This window comes from Rhipicephalus sanguineus, chromosome 2 (assembly GCF_013339695.2).
Source record: "Rhipicephalus sanguineus isolate Rsan-2018 chromosome 2, BIME_Rsan_1.4, whole genome shotgun sequence".
In the NCBI taxonomy this organism is placed as follows: domain Eukaryota; kingdom Metazoa; phylum Arthropoda; class Arachnida; order Ixodida; family Ixodidae; genus Rhipicephalus; species Rhipicephalus sanguineus.
This window is the reverse complement of record NC_051177.1, coordinates 155,046,125-155,062,241: the sequence shown is the minus strand read 5'-3', so window position 1 is coordinate 155,062,241 and position 16,117 is coordinate 155,046,125. Positions and strand designations below refer to the sequence as shown.

Here is a 16,117-nt window from a genome sequence, read left to right as displayed (position 1 = left end):
TTGCGTCCTGTACTTCAGCAGTGCCACAGGGCACAAAGCGCGTTCGGCGATTCGCATAACATACAAGTCAAGTGGCACCTGGAGCATTCACAAGCTTACAAAACTTGGATAGCCTTTCCAGAGCGGAAAAATGAAGAGTGATACCAGAACATTGCCCCGTTTGATTCAGCTTACACTAGCGAGCGTCGCACCGGTCGGGAGCGTTGCAGCATGGCTCTGAGAATTCAGGGCCCCGAGATGGTGAAATTGTCCATCATGCTTGATCCAATTGAGGAACTTTTCTGCTACAACAAACGGAATACTTCAGGTAACGTATGCTTAACAAGCACGCGACCAGTGCAAGAAAATTGCGTTGCACTGAATGGGGTCATGTGTTGTGAAGATCGTTAATAAGGAAAATTTTCAAAATGCCCTCTCCATCAGTTTTGAATGTGCTGAGTGGAATGATCAAAGTGGTTTTCCACTACTCGCAACAATGCGCAAAAAGTCGTTTAAGGCCACCTTGGAGTCCAGTGCTGTGACTTCGTATCTGTCCCCCTCTTTGATTGTTGCGACGAATTAAGTGAACACTACTCGCAGCTAACCGGATAGATTACTGGAGTGCAGTACACCAAGAAGTTTGATATCTTGTGTGTAGGTTACCCATCAGTTGTGCTATTGCAGAAACTGCATATCGGAATCAACTTTAACCTTTTTAGCTATGCTCGGGAATAATCCACGCGTTACATGTGGTTTGCATTCCATAGTGTTCTATGCGTTGATTCTCTGCAAGCCGAGTTTCATCAGCAGGTTGAGAGGCCGGTAAATGCAGGCTACTCTCAGGTTATGATTGATGCTGTAGCGGAATCTCTGCACATGAAAAAGAAACAGCTTTCTAGGCAGCGTAAGGAATGTGAAGAGAAGAACCAAGTAGTGTTATGCCATACACACATGGCGTATCGCACAATCCTAATAAAGTGGGCGTGAGAAACACCGTCAAGCTCGTGTTTTCTGCGCCCTGCATTTTGGCGAGCATATGTAAGCGCGTTGCGCGGCATGGGGATAGTAGGTCCAGGTGTAATACGGCGCATGTCAACAGATTCAGCAGGTGTGATACATGCATTGTCTACATTATTCCCCTGACATGTGCAAATAATATATTGGGCAATCGGGTAAGTGTGTGAACGACAGAATGCGCGAGCACGCAAATTTACTTCCTACGGGCACGGGTGGAAATATACCGATTCACTGCGAAGTGTGCGGTTGCGCCCTCTATTCAGCAACGTTTCGGTGACTGGGAGGGCTAAAACACAGAAAGAACGTGAAATTATTGAAGCGTTTCAGATTCACAAACTTGGTCCTGATCAGTGTGTGAGTGCGCCATCTGTGTTTTTGAATGACAAGGAGGTCTGGTTTCTTGACAGTGATAGGTGATAGGTTGCCTTTCAGTGATTCGCGGTTGTTGCTGCGCATGCTCATATCGGTTTGTTGTTCGCATCTTCATCGAATTAAAGTCAGTTGTTAGTCCAGCCTTTCCGACAATAGATCATTACTGTTGTTTGGCGAAGCTCAGAGAAGAAAAAAGACGTGTTACTGTATTTTCTTGTTACTAGAGATGTTCTTTACGCAGTAGCCACCACTCTCTGGAAACACAATGTCTGACATTTTCTGCTTTTGTTCTAATTAAAATGATGTAACATTCTGCAGTTCTTTGAGAGCATTTTGGGGGACTTTGAACAAAATTGAGATTGGGGTTTTTTTATTATAGATTTTTGAGTCGAGGAGCACTTTTGTCTTTTTGGTAGTTCGAGCACGAAAATTTACTACTTTGAAAATTATTAGAGCAATGCAAATGCAGAGGTTCATTATTCACATAAAGGCCTGTTCATAGTGCAGTGATGAACAAGCTAAGATGTTCACAGAAGTAGCCATAGCGTCCCAAATTTCACTGATTTTTAAAAACGCAGCGTTTTTCGCGAATTTTTAAAAATACATAATTTGCTCGGAATTCCATGAAATGATCAGAGCAATTTGCGCTTTACTTTTATTTCCGCTAAAAAGAAAGATATTTGTAATATATAACTTCAGTAGCTGCCAGCATGGCTGCGAATTTACGAAAACGCACTCTTCGTAAAATGGCCGTCGTCAACCGGGGACTCTTGCAGAATTTTCCTGTGTTGAAAAAAATTTTTATTTCAAAACGAAGTGCGATTTCGCGCTGTGCAGTCATATGTGCACAACGTACAAAATTATCAGGCAAATCGGAAACATCAAATATACACCGTTTTTTTATCTTTCGTGGAATCGACCAATATTAAATAACGAAAGAAACAAAGAAACCACCGCGTTCCTGTGGGAATATTTGCACAGACAATAAACCACTACCGCCCAACGATTTTATGTGAAAGGCCTATTGACTGCGGCGTGTAGCCTTGTCAAAATAAAATCATTATCGAGACGGGTGGCTGGATGTTTCAACGCGATAGCGTTACAGCGCACGTCCGAAGAAAAGCCCTTTGAGTAAAAATTAGGAAGAAATCACTGCATTTTCGCGCCCTTCGCGAAAAGCTTTGTTAAATCGAGTCCAGTGCCATGAAAGCTTCGTTAATCCGAGTTGGTGACCACAGCGCACTTTATGCGTACCTACCGACGAATGGAACTTTCTTCGTTACATCGAGACATTGGTAAAATGTGGTTTCGGTACATCAATTTTTAACTATATTATGTATGTGTGTATGTATGTATGTATGTATGTATGTATGTATGTATGTATGTATGTATGTATGCATGTGTGTATGTATTGTAGAGAAGCATTGGAACGCTCTAATGGGTCGTCCTCTCAAGCGCCTCCTAGTGGGTCACTCTCTTCGCCTATCCTCGGAGAGCACGCCCCTCGTGCTCGTGCTCGTGAGAGTCCGCGCTCTGTCGTTGTGCATCGTGGCCGTCAATCTTGCCGTCAATAAACGTCTTAACAAAGTGGTGGAGAGTGCTGTACCGTCACCACAACTTCGGTCTCCATTCGATGCCCCTGGAGCTTCGATCCCGTACCGTGCCATCTACCATGCCGCAAGACGCCGCTCAGCAAACGCCGCCTCCTGCTCCGACCGCTTGTCCCGGTGTCCCCCGCATCCGTGACCCTCCTGTCTTCACCGGCGCGGATGGCACCGACGTGGAGGACTGGCTCACGATTTACGAACGGGTGAGTGTCCCAAATAAATGGGCAAGCAGGCAAGCTGAGCAACTTGGTTTTCTACCTCGCGGGTGTGGCAGGCATGTGGTACAACAACCATGCATCCGATTTCCCGATGTGGTCCGATTTCAAGACCGCCATCGTCGACGTGTTTGGCCGCCCTGCCGTCCGTAAGCTGCAAGCCGAACAGCGGTTGCGTGAACGGGCACAGCAGGCCGGTGAATCGTTCACGAGCTACATTGGAGACATCCTTGACTTGTGCAAAAAAGCCGACGCGAGCATGCCGGAGTCTGAGAGAATCAGGAATGTTATGAAAGGCATCGACGACGATGCCTTCACCATGCTGCTGGCCAAAAACCCTCGCACAGTGGCAGAGGTCATCACGCTGTGCCAAAGTTACGAGGAGCTGCGCCGGCAGCGCTTGATGACCCGTCGACCGCCATCACGCGATGCTGATCTCGCGGGCTTGTCGGCCATTTCCGACCACTCCATCTTGCTCGCCGAAATCAAGTCCTTCGTGCGTGAGGAAATTGCCCGCCAGATCTCTCTACTAGCTTTCGCTCCACCGCAGCGTGTTGACCAGCCGCCCATTACCCTCCTGCCTCCTCTCCGCCGAGCGATTCAGCAGGAAATCGCAGAGGTAATTCCTGAATACCACCAACCGCCTCCAGTGCATGCGCCACTAAGCTACGCGCAAGCTGTAGCCAGGCCGCCCCCAGCGATTCCTGTGGCTGCACCGCGAAGTTACGCCGAAGCCGTCGTCGGACCCCAGGCCTTCGACGCGCCTGTGCCGCCTACGTACGTCGACGTCGTCCCCAGGCCGCGACTCCTGCCCACAATGCCCTCATATCAGCAGCCGTCTCGTCCGTCCCGTTCTGTGACATGGATGGGACCCGCGAACCGCTGGCGCACTTCCGACAACCGCCCCATCTGCTTCGCGTGCGGTTGCGCCGGTCACGTCGCACGCTACTGCAATCGCATGGAGCCGCCTCGGGTCGCATCAGCCCTCCCCAGCCAATCAAGCCGACCTTATTATGACCAAGCGCCGCCTATGTCACCGACGTCCCGCGCCGCAACATCTACCCGCCGGTCACCGTCTCCACGACGTCGCTCACTGTCGCCCATGCGGCCACGTCCGGTCTCACGTGACCAGGAAAACTAGTCGTCGCAGTCCACGAGGCAAGGGCTGCGACGCTATCGAACTGCGAAAGCCCTCAGCGAAGCCCGTCGAACGTGATAGACGTGTTTGTGGACGGTGTTCGCGCATCTGCCCTTATCGACACTGGAGCCGCCGTATCCGTCATGGACGCCAAACTTAGCCCATTATTGCGAAAAGTGATGACGCCACTTTCCGGTCTCTCCCTCCGTACAGCCAGCGCCCAAAGTATTTACCCTACAGCGGTGTGCACCACCCGCGTCATTATTCAGGATGCTCTGTACGCCGTCGAATTGATCATAATGCCAGCCTGCTCTCACGACGTCATCCTAGGATGGGATTTTCTCTCCCTCCACGACGCCGTCATTCATTGCGCACCAGCCGAAATAGAGCTCTCACCGTTCCCTGATTGGACGCCGGCAGACAATCCATCGGCTGCGGGCAAGGTACATGTCAAAGACGACACCAAGGTGCCTGCAAACTCCACGCTGATCCGCAGTGTGCGCACTCTGGGGTATCGAAAACATACCACCGCATTCGCCAACGGTACTTTTGGCGAGGGATGTACCGCTACGTGCAGAAGTTCGCTCGCTCCTGCATCGATTGTCAGCGCCGCAAAGCTTCAACGCGCCAGTCACCAGCAGGTCTACAGCCTTTACCTTGCCCTGACCGGCCGTTTGGGCGCGTTGGCATCGATTTGTATGGGCCACTTCCTCTGACGTCGGCTGGTAACCGCTGGGCCATCGTCGCTGTAGACCACCTTACGCGATACGCCGAAACTGCCGCCCTCCCCGCGGCTACAGCGCGCAATGTAGCCTTCTTCCTGCTCCACCGGTTCATGCTGCGCCACGGTTCACCCCAGGAGCTGCTCAGCGATCGAGGCCGTGTCTTCCTGTCGGAAGTCGTCGAAGCCATCCTGAAAGAGTGCAACGTTGTTCACCGCAAAACTACTGCTTACCACCCGCAGACGAATGGCCTCACCGAACGCTTTAACCGCACGCTCGGCGACATGCTATCGATGTACGTCGCCGCCGATCACACAAATTGGGATTCGATTCTGCCTTTCGTCACCTACGCCTACAATACCGCCCCTCAAAGCACCACTGGTTTCTCACCATTTTTCTTATTGTACGGCAGGCACCCGTCGCACACAATCGACACCATCCTTCCATACACGCCGGATCGATCGGAGTGTGCGCCTATTTATGCCACAGCCGGACTTGCTGAGGAGTGTCGCGAGCTAGCCAGGACCTTTACTACACAGGACCAAGAGCGGCAGAAGAGCATTCGCAGTGCCACCAACACTTCTGCACCCACGTTCCTCCCTGGAGCGCTCGTATGGCTCTCGCTTCCTACCACTGCACCTGGCCTCTCTTCCAAACTACTACCAAAATACGAAGGCCCCTACCGTGTTGTCGAACGCACATCCCCGGTCAACTACCTGATTGAACCTATTGAACCATCTTCCGACATGCGCCGTCGAGGGCGCGACATTGTCAACGTGGAGCGCCTCAAGCCCTACCATGACCCGCTCATAGTGACCAGCTGTTAGGTCGCCAGGCGGCTCCCTTTTCGTACCCGGGGTAATTGTAGAGAAGAATTGGAACGCTCTAATGGGTCGTCCTCTCAAGCGCCTCCTAGTGGGTCACCCTCTTCGCCTATCCTCGGAGAGCACACTCGTGCTCGTGAGAGTCTGCGAGTCTGCGCTCTGTCGTTGTGCATCATCGCCGTCAATCTCGCCGTCAATAAACGTCTTAACAGTATGTATGTATGTATAGGCGTGCGCAGGGTTCCACTTCAGGGGCCGAAGGTTCACCCCGGTCCCCCCCCCCCCCTGCTCCCCACAGTGCGCACACCTATGTACTTATGTACTTGAAGCATCGTGGTTGAGGAAGATTTCGGCCGGGGTCCGGCCTCCATCAGGAATGTGAGCTTGAATACAGTGTGTGCGCGTTCCTTTTTACCAAAAAAAGCTCGAAAAAAAGGGAGCCTATCGCCCTTACTTCGATATACAGTATGCAGTTTTACTCCACTGACGTCGATGCGGTACACAGCTAGTGCGGCCATACTCTACAACGCTGCAGCACGTGCACGTGCGATCCATTCGCTTTCGTTTCGTTGTTGGGCACTACAAGCTGACAGGGACCAAAGTGTTGTTTCTTTCTTTGTATGAATGTGTCTACCAACACGGTTACGTTTGTCGATAACGCGAGTGAAAGAAGAACTTTCTTCGACACACAAGAATTTTTCATTGTCGACATCTACAGTCATGAGTGGAACTGTGCTAATCGTGCAACATATCGCGACTTCCATCAGACATTTTAAATCATATATGCCCCAACGTAGAAAAAATGACAAAACAAATATGTTTTTTCACAAAAAGTGTACTTCTACTCTGGAAAGACAGCACAAGTTCCTTATTTACTGCCAGGTAAACGCAACACTGTTCTTCAAGCCGTCATATACATATAGGACACTGGGCATTAGGGGTGCTATGTGCGGATGTGGTAAGCCTTGAAACATTTCACGTGCACATCGTCATTGCACTTCTTCCTCTCCACGACGTATTTCATACAAAGCACGCGATTGCCCGGAGAAGGCGGTCGGCAGTGCATGTGACTTCTTCCTCTCAATGACGTATTTCACACAAAGCACGCATTTGCCCGAAGGAAACGGTCGGCACGTGGTAGCACGAAAAGCAAGCAATGTCTAGGCTTGCACACGTTGAGAATGAGGCCTGCTTGATGTGCTGTAGGTGGCACTAATCATCAGCTAAAGAAATAGCGATGTTATAGTGCATCAAAGAAGCGCCCTATATGTAGGACACTGGGCATATATGGGTTAAAGGGGCATTTAACGTTTTAGGTTCCCATTTCAAACCACGCGAGATGTTGTCCTTGAAGCACTCAAAAGTGACCGGCACCTTACACGGCGTGTACAGCATTACATTAAATTCCAAAAGTCCGTCTGGTGTAAGAATTGCCGTTTTTTCCTTATCTTCTATGTGCATCGGCATCTGCCAGTATCCTGACCACAAATCGACAAACGAGAAGTAAGAAGCCGATGAAAGGCAATCTATGGCATCGTCGATCCGTGATGACAGGTATTTCTGTATTGCAAAAGGAAACCTTGTAACGTGGTCTCGAGACGCTCCCCTGCTACTCATTTTCGTATGGCTGACTTCAATTACTGCACAAAACGCTCTGCTAGACCGTTTGTACTGGGGTGATACGGAGCGCAGGTGGCATGCCCTGTTCCGAGATGCCTGAGGAGAGCTTGAAATTCAGCGCTTAGAATTGCGGGCAGTTTTGTGTTACGACCGCCTCAGGCACACCAAAACGAGGAAACAATTCTCTCAAGCACTGAATGGTTTTCTCTGCCGCGGTTTCATTCATAACGAAGACTTCAGGCCATTTTAAGTGTACGCGAACTGCCACCAAAAATATGTTGTTGCGCATGGGACCAACAAAATCCAAGTGAAGTCTTCGCGAGGGAAATACCGGCCACGACCATGGATGCAGCGGTGCCATGCTGGACGCCGATCGCTGCTCCTGCAAGCTTGACAACTTTTGACAAGTTTTTAGATGTCAGCATCGATCATTGGCCATCACACATAACTCCCTGTGACGTTTTTCCTTCTTACGGTTCCAGGGTGCCCCTCACGTAACTCTTCCAACAAGAGGGCTTGTTGCCGCTGCAGGGCTACGACACGCATACCATATACTAAACCACCCTGGTGGATCGTTAGTTTCTTCTTCCTGTTAAAATAGGGTTTCGATCACCCATCTGGCGCAGATGACGGCCAGCCGTACCGAGTCCGCTCCCAGACTTGGCTCAGTGTCGTAGCCCTACGTGTAGCAGGTGCAATGTCAGCGCTGGTGACTGGTAGCAATTCAAGACGCAGGGCGCAGAACTGCTCATTAACTCCAGCCGACTGCTCTTGCTGTGCTTTAACTGGTAGTCTTGAAAGACAGCCGGGCTCAGCATTATCGCTTGACTTCTTGAAGATAAGCGTGTAACGATAAGCAATAATCGTTATGTCTGTCGTATTTCTGAGCGTTTTGAGGCATGCTCTTTCGTATTTTGAGAGGTTGTCTCGCCTTCCTTTTTGGCTGTGGTATGCTTCGACTATGTCTCTCTGTGCCACGGCGACATACATCTCTAAATATTTGTCACGGTGTGCACTCGTTGTCCAATAGCGTGTTGAAAGGCGGTACGTGTGTTGAAGGGTGGCAGGTCTGTCCAGAAAATATTGGCATAATCGCAATAGTCGCCTAATCGCAAATTGCAGCTACGCGTATTCGCGCCTTCGTCTGTCGCGGGGCTTCGTCAAGTTGGAAGCACATTTTTTCTCCGCACAACCAGTGTCAACTCTGAGGCAAAGTCGGAGACGATGCCCTTTAAAATGCACTGTGTGTGCTTCTTTAGAGTAAGGTTCCCGTCGATAACGAAAGAAACGATACGGTTGTTACAGATGCCACACGATACCTTCACTGACGAACTTATCTGGTGCTTATGCTCACAAATCCAGTGGGGGTTTTTATTGCACCAATAATGTGCGTTGTGTAAATTGGCATTCGAATCTCTACTACACTTCGTCAGTCCAAAACACTCTGTTGGGAAATTCCAGATCTTCGCCGCATTGACTCGGGCACCAGTTGCTAAAATCAAGCCGTTTTTTAATGTCGCTCTAGGTAAGCACTTAGTGAAGACAGACATTATATGGGTGGTAGCTATATCTTGAACGTGACCTTCAAACTGAAGCTGGGGTCGCTCCATATGCGCTCGCCATTTTGCTGACACTTGCTTCCGGCCCGATAGTGACGTATGCCAGCTCATCATGTCGAAAGCACCTTTTTCACCGGCTGGTCGCTTCCTTTTCTCAGCGCGGGCTAATCGAACGGTCATAAATCTATTCAATATCGATATGAATATTCGGTGCGCTGGCACACGACGGCGAGGCTGTTGGACAGTGTAGAATATCGATACTAGCTCCGCATTCTTTTCCGCGCTGCCATAAGCCAGCACAAGGGTCAAATTTCTCGGCAGCGGAATCATGTAGTTGCGCTTGCGTGCACATTTTCAAATTAATAACATTGCGGCGTTGAAACCTTGATCCTAACATGGACGAGGTGAGATCAGTGGTACTGCAATGACGCTGTTACCTGCTCACCTAAAAAACAAGTAGTTCAAAAGGAAACATGAGCGCGTTTTTAAAACTCGAGAAACAAGGACGGCTAAAAGGACGCACTCACTGCACCGAAAGCCGTCCTTGCTCGGTAAACTAACCTGCCGTTGTCTTATGCAATTCCTAACAAGGATAACCGCGAGACAATACTAATTAACGAGTTCATTAGATAATTTTATTTTAAAAAACCATGTAATTCGCACGTTTCTCACAACTGCTGACGTCCGCCGAACCTGACAGCTTGCTGCTTAACCCTCCGAGACATTTTGTACAAAATTGTGCACAGTACATGTTCTTGTTATTTGTGTCGTCTAGTGACTAGGAAAGAGCAAGATGCATTGATAGATGAATGGAACCTCCTGCGCAATAAATGTGTCTTCATTTAACTTCATTTTGCACTTCGCTGTTGCTCATGATAATTTTGCTGAAGGCAGTACCATTTTTTACGAGTTGCTCGACGTGCCGCTTTGCGCGAGGAACAGCTTTCCTCCAAATAAACATAACCGAAACAAATTTGCACTGTATTTTAGACTCAGATTGTTTTCTATTTATGCAAAAAAGGAATGTGAATTACTTCAGAATAAAGATATATTTAATTACAATACAACACATAAATCAACTTATTGTGAAAATATTTTTTTGCATAATATCGAGTGTCCTGCAGTAATTTTGTGTAACTTTGACGTATTCACAGGCACTTCTTCATAGGCCGCGTCTGAAAGGTTAAGAGCAGTGTGTCGAAAAGGGAGGAAAACCGAAAACGAAAAAAAACGACGTTTTTGACCAGGATGAAAACGTAACCGAAATTTTATCTAATTTCTTTCCGGAGAGAAACCGAGATTTTTTCAATCGTTTTTCTGTTCACGAGAAAACTTCGCAATCCGGAACGTGCTCATGCAATGTGAGCATATCTCAGGGTACAGCATTAGCGCGTACCTCAGGAAGGAATTACAAAGCAAAGGTATGTTGGAATTGTGCGAAAAACGAAAACAGTGGCAGCCAGAGATGTTTATATTAACGAAAGTGGACTTTTGCGCGCCTGTCATGCAGGCCAAAGTGGCGAGGCATTGTCTGCGGTGAGGTTTGTTACTGCGAAAACTGTTATGAGGTCACAACAGCTGATTTTGGCGCCGTAGTTGTCCGCCGCCGACGGTGTCCGTGACCGCTATTGCATTAAATAAGAAAAATATGATATGAGAAACAAATTTCTAGGATCGGATGTGATTTTACGCCGCGCCCTCTGCGTGGCAGTCGAGTCTTCCACCACAGTGCTATGCTTGTGCTTGTAACTCCTTCGCAAAAATACTCTGTACAGGCGTCATGTCTGGCAAGGAAAGTGTTAACATATGTAATATAGCGTGGCAGAAAAGTAAAATAACAACCAGTCATCACACATTGCTCATTGTGGAAAAGAGTCTGTGGTTTAGGCTTTCCACGCACTGCAAAGGGCTCAGCCATAATTATTCATCGTCATCAGCCACGGCACAAAGTGCACATAATGCCTTACAGCTGTGTAGCGGGTACCACGATTCTCCGAAGAATGACGACAAAGGGCATAGTGGTTGCTTCGCTACTTCAGAAAAATTACGATGATTTATGGCGTAGTGGGTACCTTGCATGTGTACTTGTATTAGTTGCCTCAAGAAAGTCTACAGCGGGCTCTAGAAAGGCCTCTCTTCCAGCTTTCGCTGTGACTGTGCTGCGTGTTCCGCGCAGACCTGGCTATCTTTTTATCAGAACAGCGGTCTCGCACAACAGAGAGTACACTCAATGACGTGCTGCTTCTGAGATCCTGCTCACTCCCTTGACACAAAGTATTGTGCCTGCTCAAAATATCGATACCGTCTTCCTTCCCTTCATCTCCGTAACAATATTCGTATTTGACTTTTTAATTGGCGCTTTTGTGCTAGTTCGTAGCAATTTGTTCTGGAGTTACTTCCGCTCCTCTGAAGAACGTGGGAAGAACGTGTTTTACGGCTGTCCCACTTTCTTAAAAGGAGGGCAAGCAACTACATCACAAATCAAATGTTATGATTACCTTAAACTCCAAGTTTTGCATACAACATTATTTTTTCGTTCCGGAACATAAACAGAACGCAACTTTTTGCTGTGGAACGAAACTAAAACCAAAACGATAAACTTTTCGTTTCGACATCCTGGTTAAAAGAATTCATTTTTTTTCCCGAAAAACCTGTCTTTCCACATTTTTGAAAGTGTTCACTGAAATACCCTTTATTATGACGTACCAACGTTCCTGAGTTTCCATTCATCACAAATTTGCACATCCTAACGTACACCTTCGATAAAGAAGTAGTTGCGGTGCCACAGTAAATGCTCGCAAGGCCTTTTGCTTGGCGTTCAGAGCGCGGGAAAAAAATGCCGCTCTTTCAAGCGACAGTGCCCGGTGGTGACGCCATAGAACATCTAGAAACTTTGGCATGGTGCACACACAGCACCGAAAATGCGACGGGCAGACTACTAGCCTGGCTTATTGCTATGAGCATCGCGCTATTCTGTGGAACAGTCTGCTATGAACGAAAGCCAGCGCCCGTTTATGCGCAGTACTTTAACACCACATGGAGCCGATGCTCAAGTTGCGTGCAGTGCATCAACCGAGCACTTTGTCACTTCTATGGAGCTTGCTGTACCGTGCGAGCGCCGTTGGGACGTCATTCGTACGCACTCCGCCTCTTTCCCTGCGCAGGTGGCACAAGTGCGGCGGGTATCTCGCTCTTTTGTTTCGGAAGGCGGCACGTCTCCGCAGCGCATCTTGCAGTGCACATTGCGTTTCACATTATGAGGCCTGGAATAGACCTCACAATGTGAAAAACATTTTGTACTATGAGGGCTCTTTTATATGTGACCTTCCAAAGAGTATTTATTCAAGAAAACAGGTATGTTGCCCGTCATATTGGCTTCACCTGCCGAGTAAGATGCATTGCTTTCCGCCTTCGGAAGATTATTGCGCCAGTCGATGTATGCAGTGCCTGACCTGTGTATCTCGGCTTCGTCAGTGTCTGTTCTGCGCTTAATCTTTCCAAAAAAAAATAATTTATCCTAGTGGGATTGAGAAATACCCGACGCGTCTGTGTGGTACTATGATTGTATAGACATTGAAATAACAATGGTGCCACTTCAACCAACATCATTGACCGGGACACACATTGCCTTGTCATCCCGAAAGCTTTAATCAATTCGTAATATTTACTTGCGCATCAAACAAAAAGAAAAATATCATATATTGCTATACTTGTAGGGGTTAGCGTTGTACATTCAATAAGCAAAGACACTCGATAAGGCTACGCACTTGAGATGAGTGGTTTTTATTAAGATGAATACAGAGCAATGGACCAGAGTGCTGTATAACCCAGCACCGTGTTCTGTGTGTATTTGTTTCGTCTTCTCGTATTACGATGTTTTCTGCTTATAAACAGATACTCGTTACGTTGTCTTTCTGTTTCAGGCAGCAGAAGAGCCGTACATGGAACATGTACAAGGATATCAGCAATACAGAAATATTCTTTACGGAAAAACAATTCAGAACTTTAACGAATACGTAAAGCAGCAAGTATATTTCCAGAGATCGGATATCATTTTTCTGCTCACAGGGCGAGTAACCTACGACTTCGTATCAATTAATTTGTAAAGGTTTTATTTATAACAGACTGTGATTTTGTGTCATCCCAGATCTCAGCCAAATAAATAGTTAGAATATCAAATGCACCCTTTTAACGACGGTTTCACCGAAGCAACGCTCAAATACAACAACGCCAGGTAAAAATAAGAAGATACACGACATGGCTGAAGCCTTATTGCCGTATGATGCACAAATTACCATAAAATAGAGATTCTCTTCTTTGTGTTACGTGTTCTGTTGAACAGTAAGCTCAGTCACCAATAAGTTCTGCGGAAAGAAAGGGACCAGTCCTCAGGAAGTGCCAGCTTAATCAGCTGTGCTGTTTCCGTGCTTTATTAGAGCCGCAGTAGTGGCGTTGGACCTTTTTTGTTATTAAAATGGCCTCGCGGCACAAAATACAGCATTCGGGCAATTTTTCTGATGATGAAATAAGATAATCATAGTGCCCATTCAGTCGGTTAGCGCACATGGCAGCGGGGGTCACAATAACAGTTGTCGGTAAATGACGTCAGATGCTCATCGAGATAACGTACCGGAGATGTTCGCTTTGGTATGTTGCAGAGCCCACATTATTCACCTCGTGCGTCAACGATTGTGGCGCTGCGAACGGCGCTACGGAGACGCAAAGACGTGGATTCGGCGTTTGTCGTCTGCTAGGCTCTGGCTAGTATCGAAGCATTTCCGTAATAGTTCGCTCGCGTCACACGGTGTTCCTGGACTACTAGCTGTATTTTCCTCTAATGATAGTTCTTTAGATGGCTGCCAGCATTAAAGAAGGTTAAGAAGCGTTAACATATAACGTATCTTCGATATACTTACAGTCATCGCGGTCAGGATCACGCCCCCGAGTTCGTAGCGTGATTCACTGCTCTGGATGGCGTTGAAATAGCTTACGTGAAAGCGGGAACGTCCCGCCGAGCGAATTAAAGAGTCTACGCTGCTTTGGAAGCCAAGCGCGATGAATGAAAGTTAGCGTTGTGTAAACAGACTTGAGTTGAACGAAAATTCACACTCCAATCACAATTGTAGTCATGTGGACCTGTGTACACAAAAGGTTTGCCGATATAATAGAATTCATAACTTCATCGACCAGCGGGTTATTGCGGACACCTATAGCGTATATTGAGCGAGTTAGATGCAGATTAAAAGTTGTTACACGTGTTGTCAGCTCTGAATGAAACGCCAGTAATGGTGCGCGTGGTATAGTTCGCACCCTTATGATTAGAGATGCGATCATGCGGTTTGCCGCTCGTGAGCCAGATTCATGCTTTCGATCGCGCAGTGCTGTCTAATCAAGTGTACGGGCCTGTCGATGATGACGACAGGACGCTGCGCACTCTACAGTTCCTAATAATTGGGAAACGCGCTGCACTGATCGTGTTTCATTTGACGCCGATTGTAGAGCTCGGTAAATTGTACGAAAAATCGGTGATTGTGTCCTGGAATAGGAGAAAGAGAGGTCTTTTCCACAATTATTTTGGCAACTTTGGCTGGTTATTGATATTCCTTGTTTTGCTGCAACAAGATAAAATACTTATAGGTGAAAGCCTTAGATTCCTCATCAAAAGCGAAAAATTTACCGTCGGCTTCCAGCGTCGGCAGCATGAACACGAGTGGTGCGAAAAATAATCATATTGTGGGATGTCGTGTGTAGTGAAGTACGAATACCAACATAAAAACGTAACAATCGTTTATTAGGGGCGAAGCACATTAGGGTCTCGGCGTGTCGGCTTGCGTCGTCGTCCGCTGTCGTGAGGGTCCATTTGCTTGAGCGCAAGAGAGAGCGCCACCGCCTCAGCGCTCGCCGTGTGGCGAGAGAGAGCGAATGGCGCGCTTTCACTAGTGAAACGCTCTTTCTGCGATGAACGCTGATCTGCCACCTCGCAAGAAACGAGAACGTGCCCTCGCCCGCCCGAGACAATGCCGACGCGGGCAGCGAGTTTCTTAATTACAAAAACTTGACCGCGTATCTGCGTGCTTTGCTGTAAATGTCGTCAAAAGACGATATACGAGGTGCTGCGTGAGATATGGACGCCATCTGGCAATACGTCGGGAAACCAGTGGCAGCACCATATCGTCGGCAGAGGGCTTTTTTGTGCCTAGCGTCGCATTTTCAGCGCAACCGCATTTGCTGCGCCGCCTAAGAAACGCTAGGGCTATGAAATTGTGTATTTATGTATCTTCTTGTAAAGAAACACACCACCTAATACTTACGTATTGATGTCGCGCCTCAGATATGCGTAACATTTGCTGTTTGATCGACAATGATCACAAGTATGAACGGCGGTGCCAGTTCAAGATGGCTGGGCGTTCAGCAAGTGGTTAAACTTTGGCCGGATAGCTGAATCGGGTGACAGACAGACAAACAGAAAGCCAGACAGACAGGCGGACAGACCAAAATTTCTGCGTTTAAGTGCCCCAAGAAAGACTATCGTCTTTAAAAAACCGACTGCTCGCGTTGCACAACCGTTAACCGGCCACCCCTATATATAGCCACTGGATCTTGACCTGTAATGTAGTGCCGGTGGGAGATTTCTCTTGTGCGTAGTTGAAGAATAAAGATTCGCACCGTGCACGTTAATTGAGAGCGGACTGCGGGTCTCCGTGTCTAATCTTTCTTCTGTCTCTCATTGCCATTATCAGTGATTTGCTGTGGGAAACACCGGCGCATATTTCATGCTTCTCCCCTGCCTAGGTTTCGCGTTAGTGGAGCTGAAACACCCTTCCCTACATGCTTTGCCCCTCCCCTGTTGCTTTTTTTGGCCGGAAGACTTTTGAAAGGCCGGGGAAATGCTGATGAAGTCACAGCTGAACAAAAGGCCACTACGACAGGTGGTAAAAACTAAGGCATCGTCGAGTTATCAGTTTATTAATTCGATCTTCCGTTGCGAAAATGTGATTATGTCGGCAAACTTCTGGGGTGCTTAGCTACAGTTATGCTAGCTGAAAGAAAGATGCATCAATCTA

At 47.8% G+C, this 16,117-nt stretch overlaps 1 protein-coding gene across 1 annotated transcript in view; it reads left to right on the top strand.

Annotated features, from left to right (window-relative positions):
- The window catches only part of LOC119381994 (venom metalloproteinase antarease-like TtrivMP_A), a 116,314-nt gene that overhangs the window by 49,115 nt on the left and 51,082 nt on the right, over positions 1–16,117 (top strand). The window contains exon 8 of the mRNA XM_037649738.1: positions 12,977–13,122. Coding sequence (XP_037505666.1) covers positions 12,977–13,122 — 146 coding nt within the window. The remainder of the gene's footprint in view (positions 1–12,976; positions 13,123–16,117) is intronic.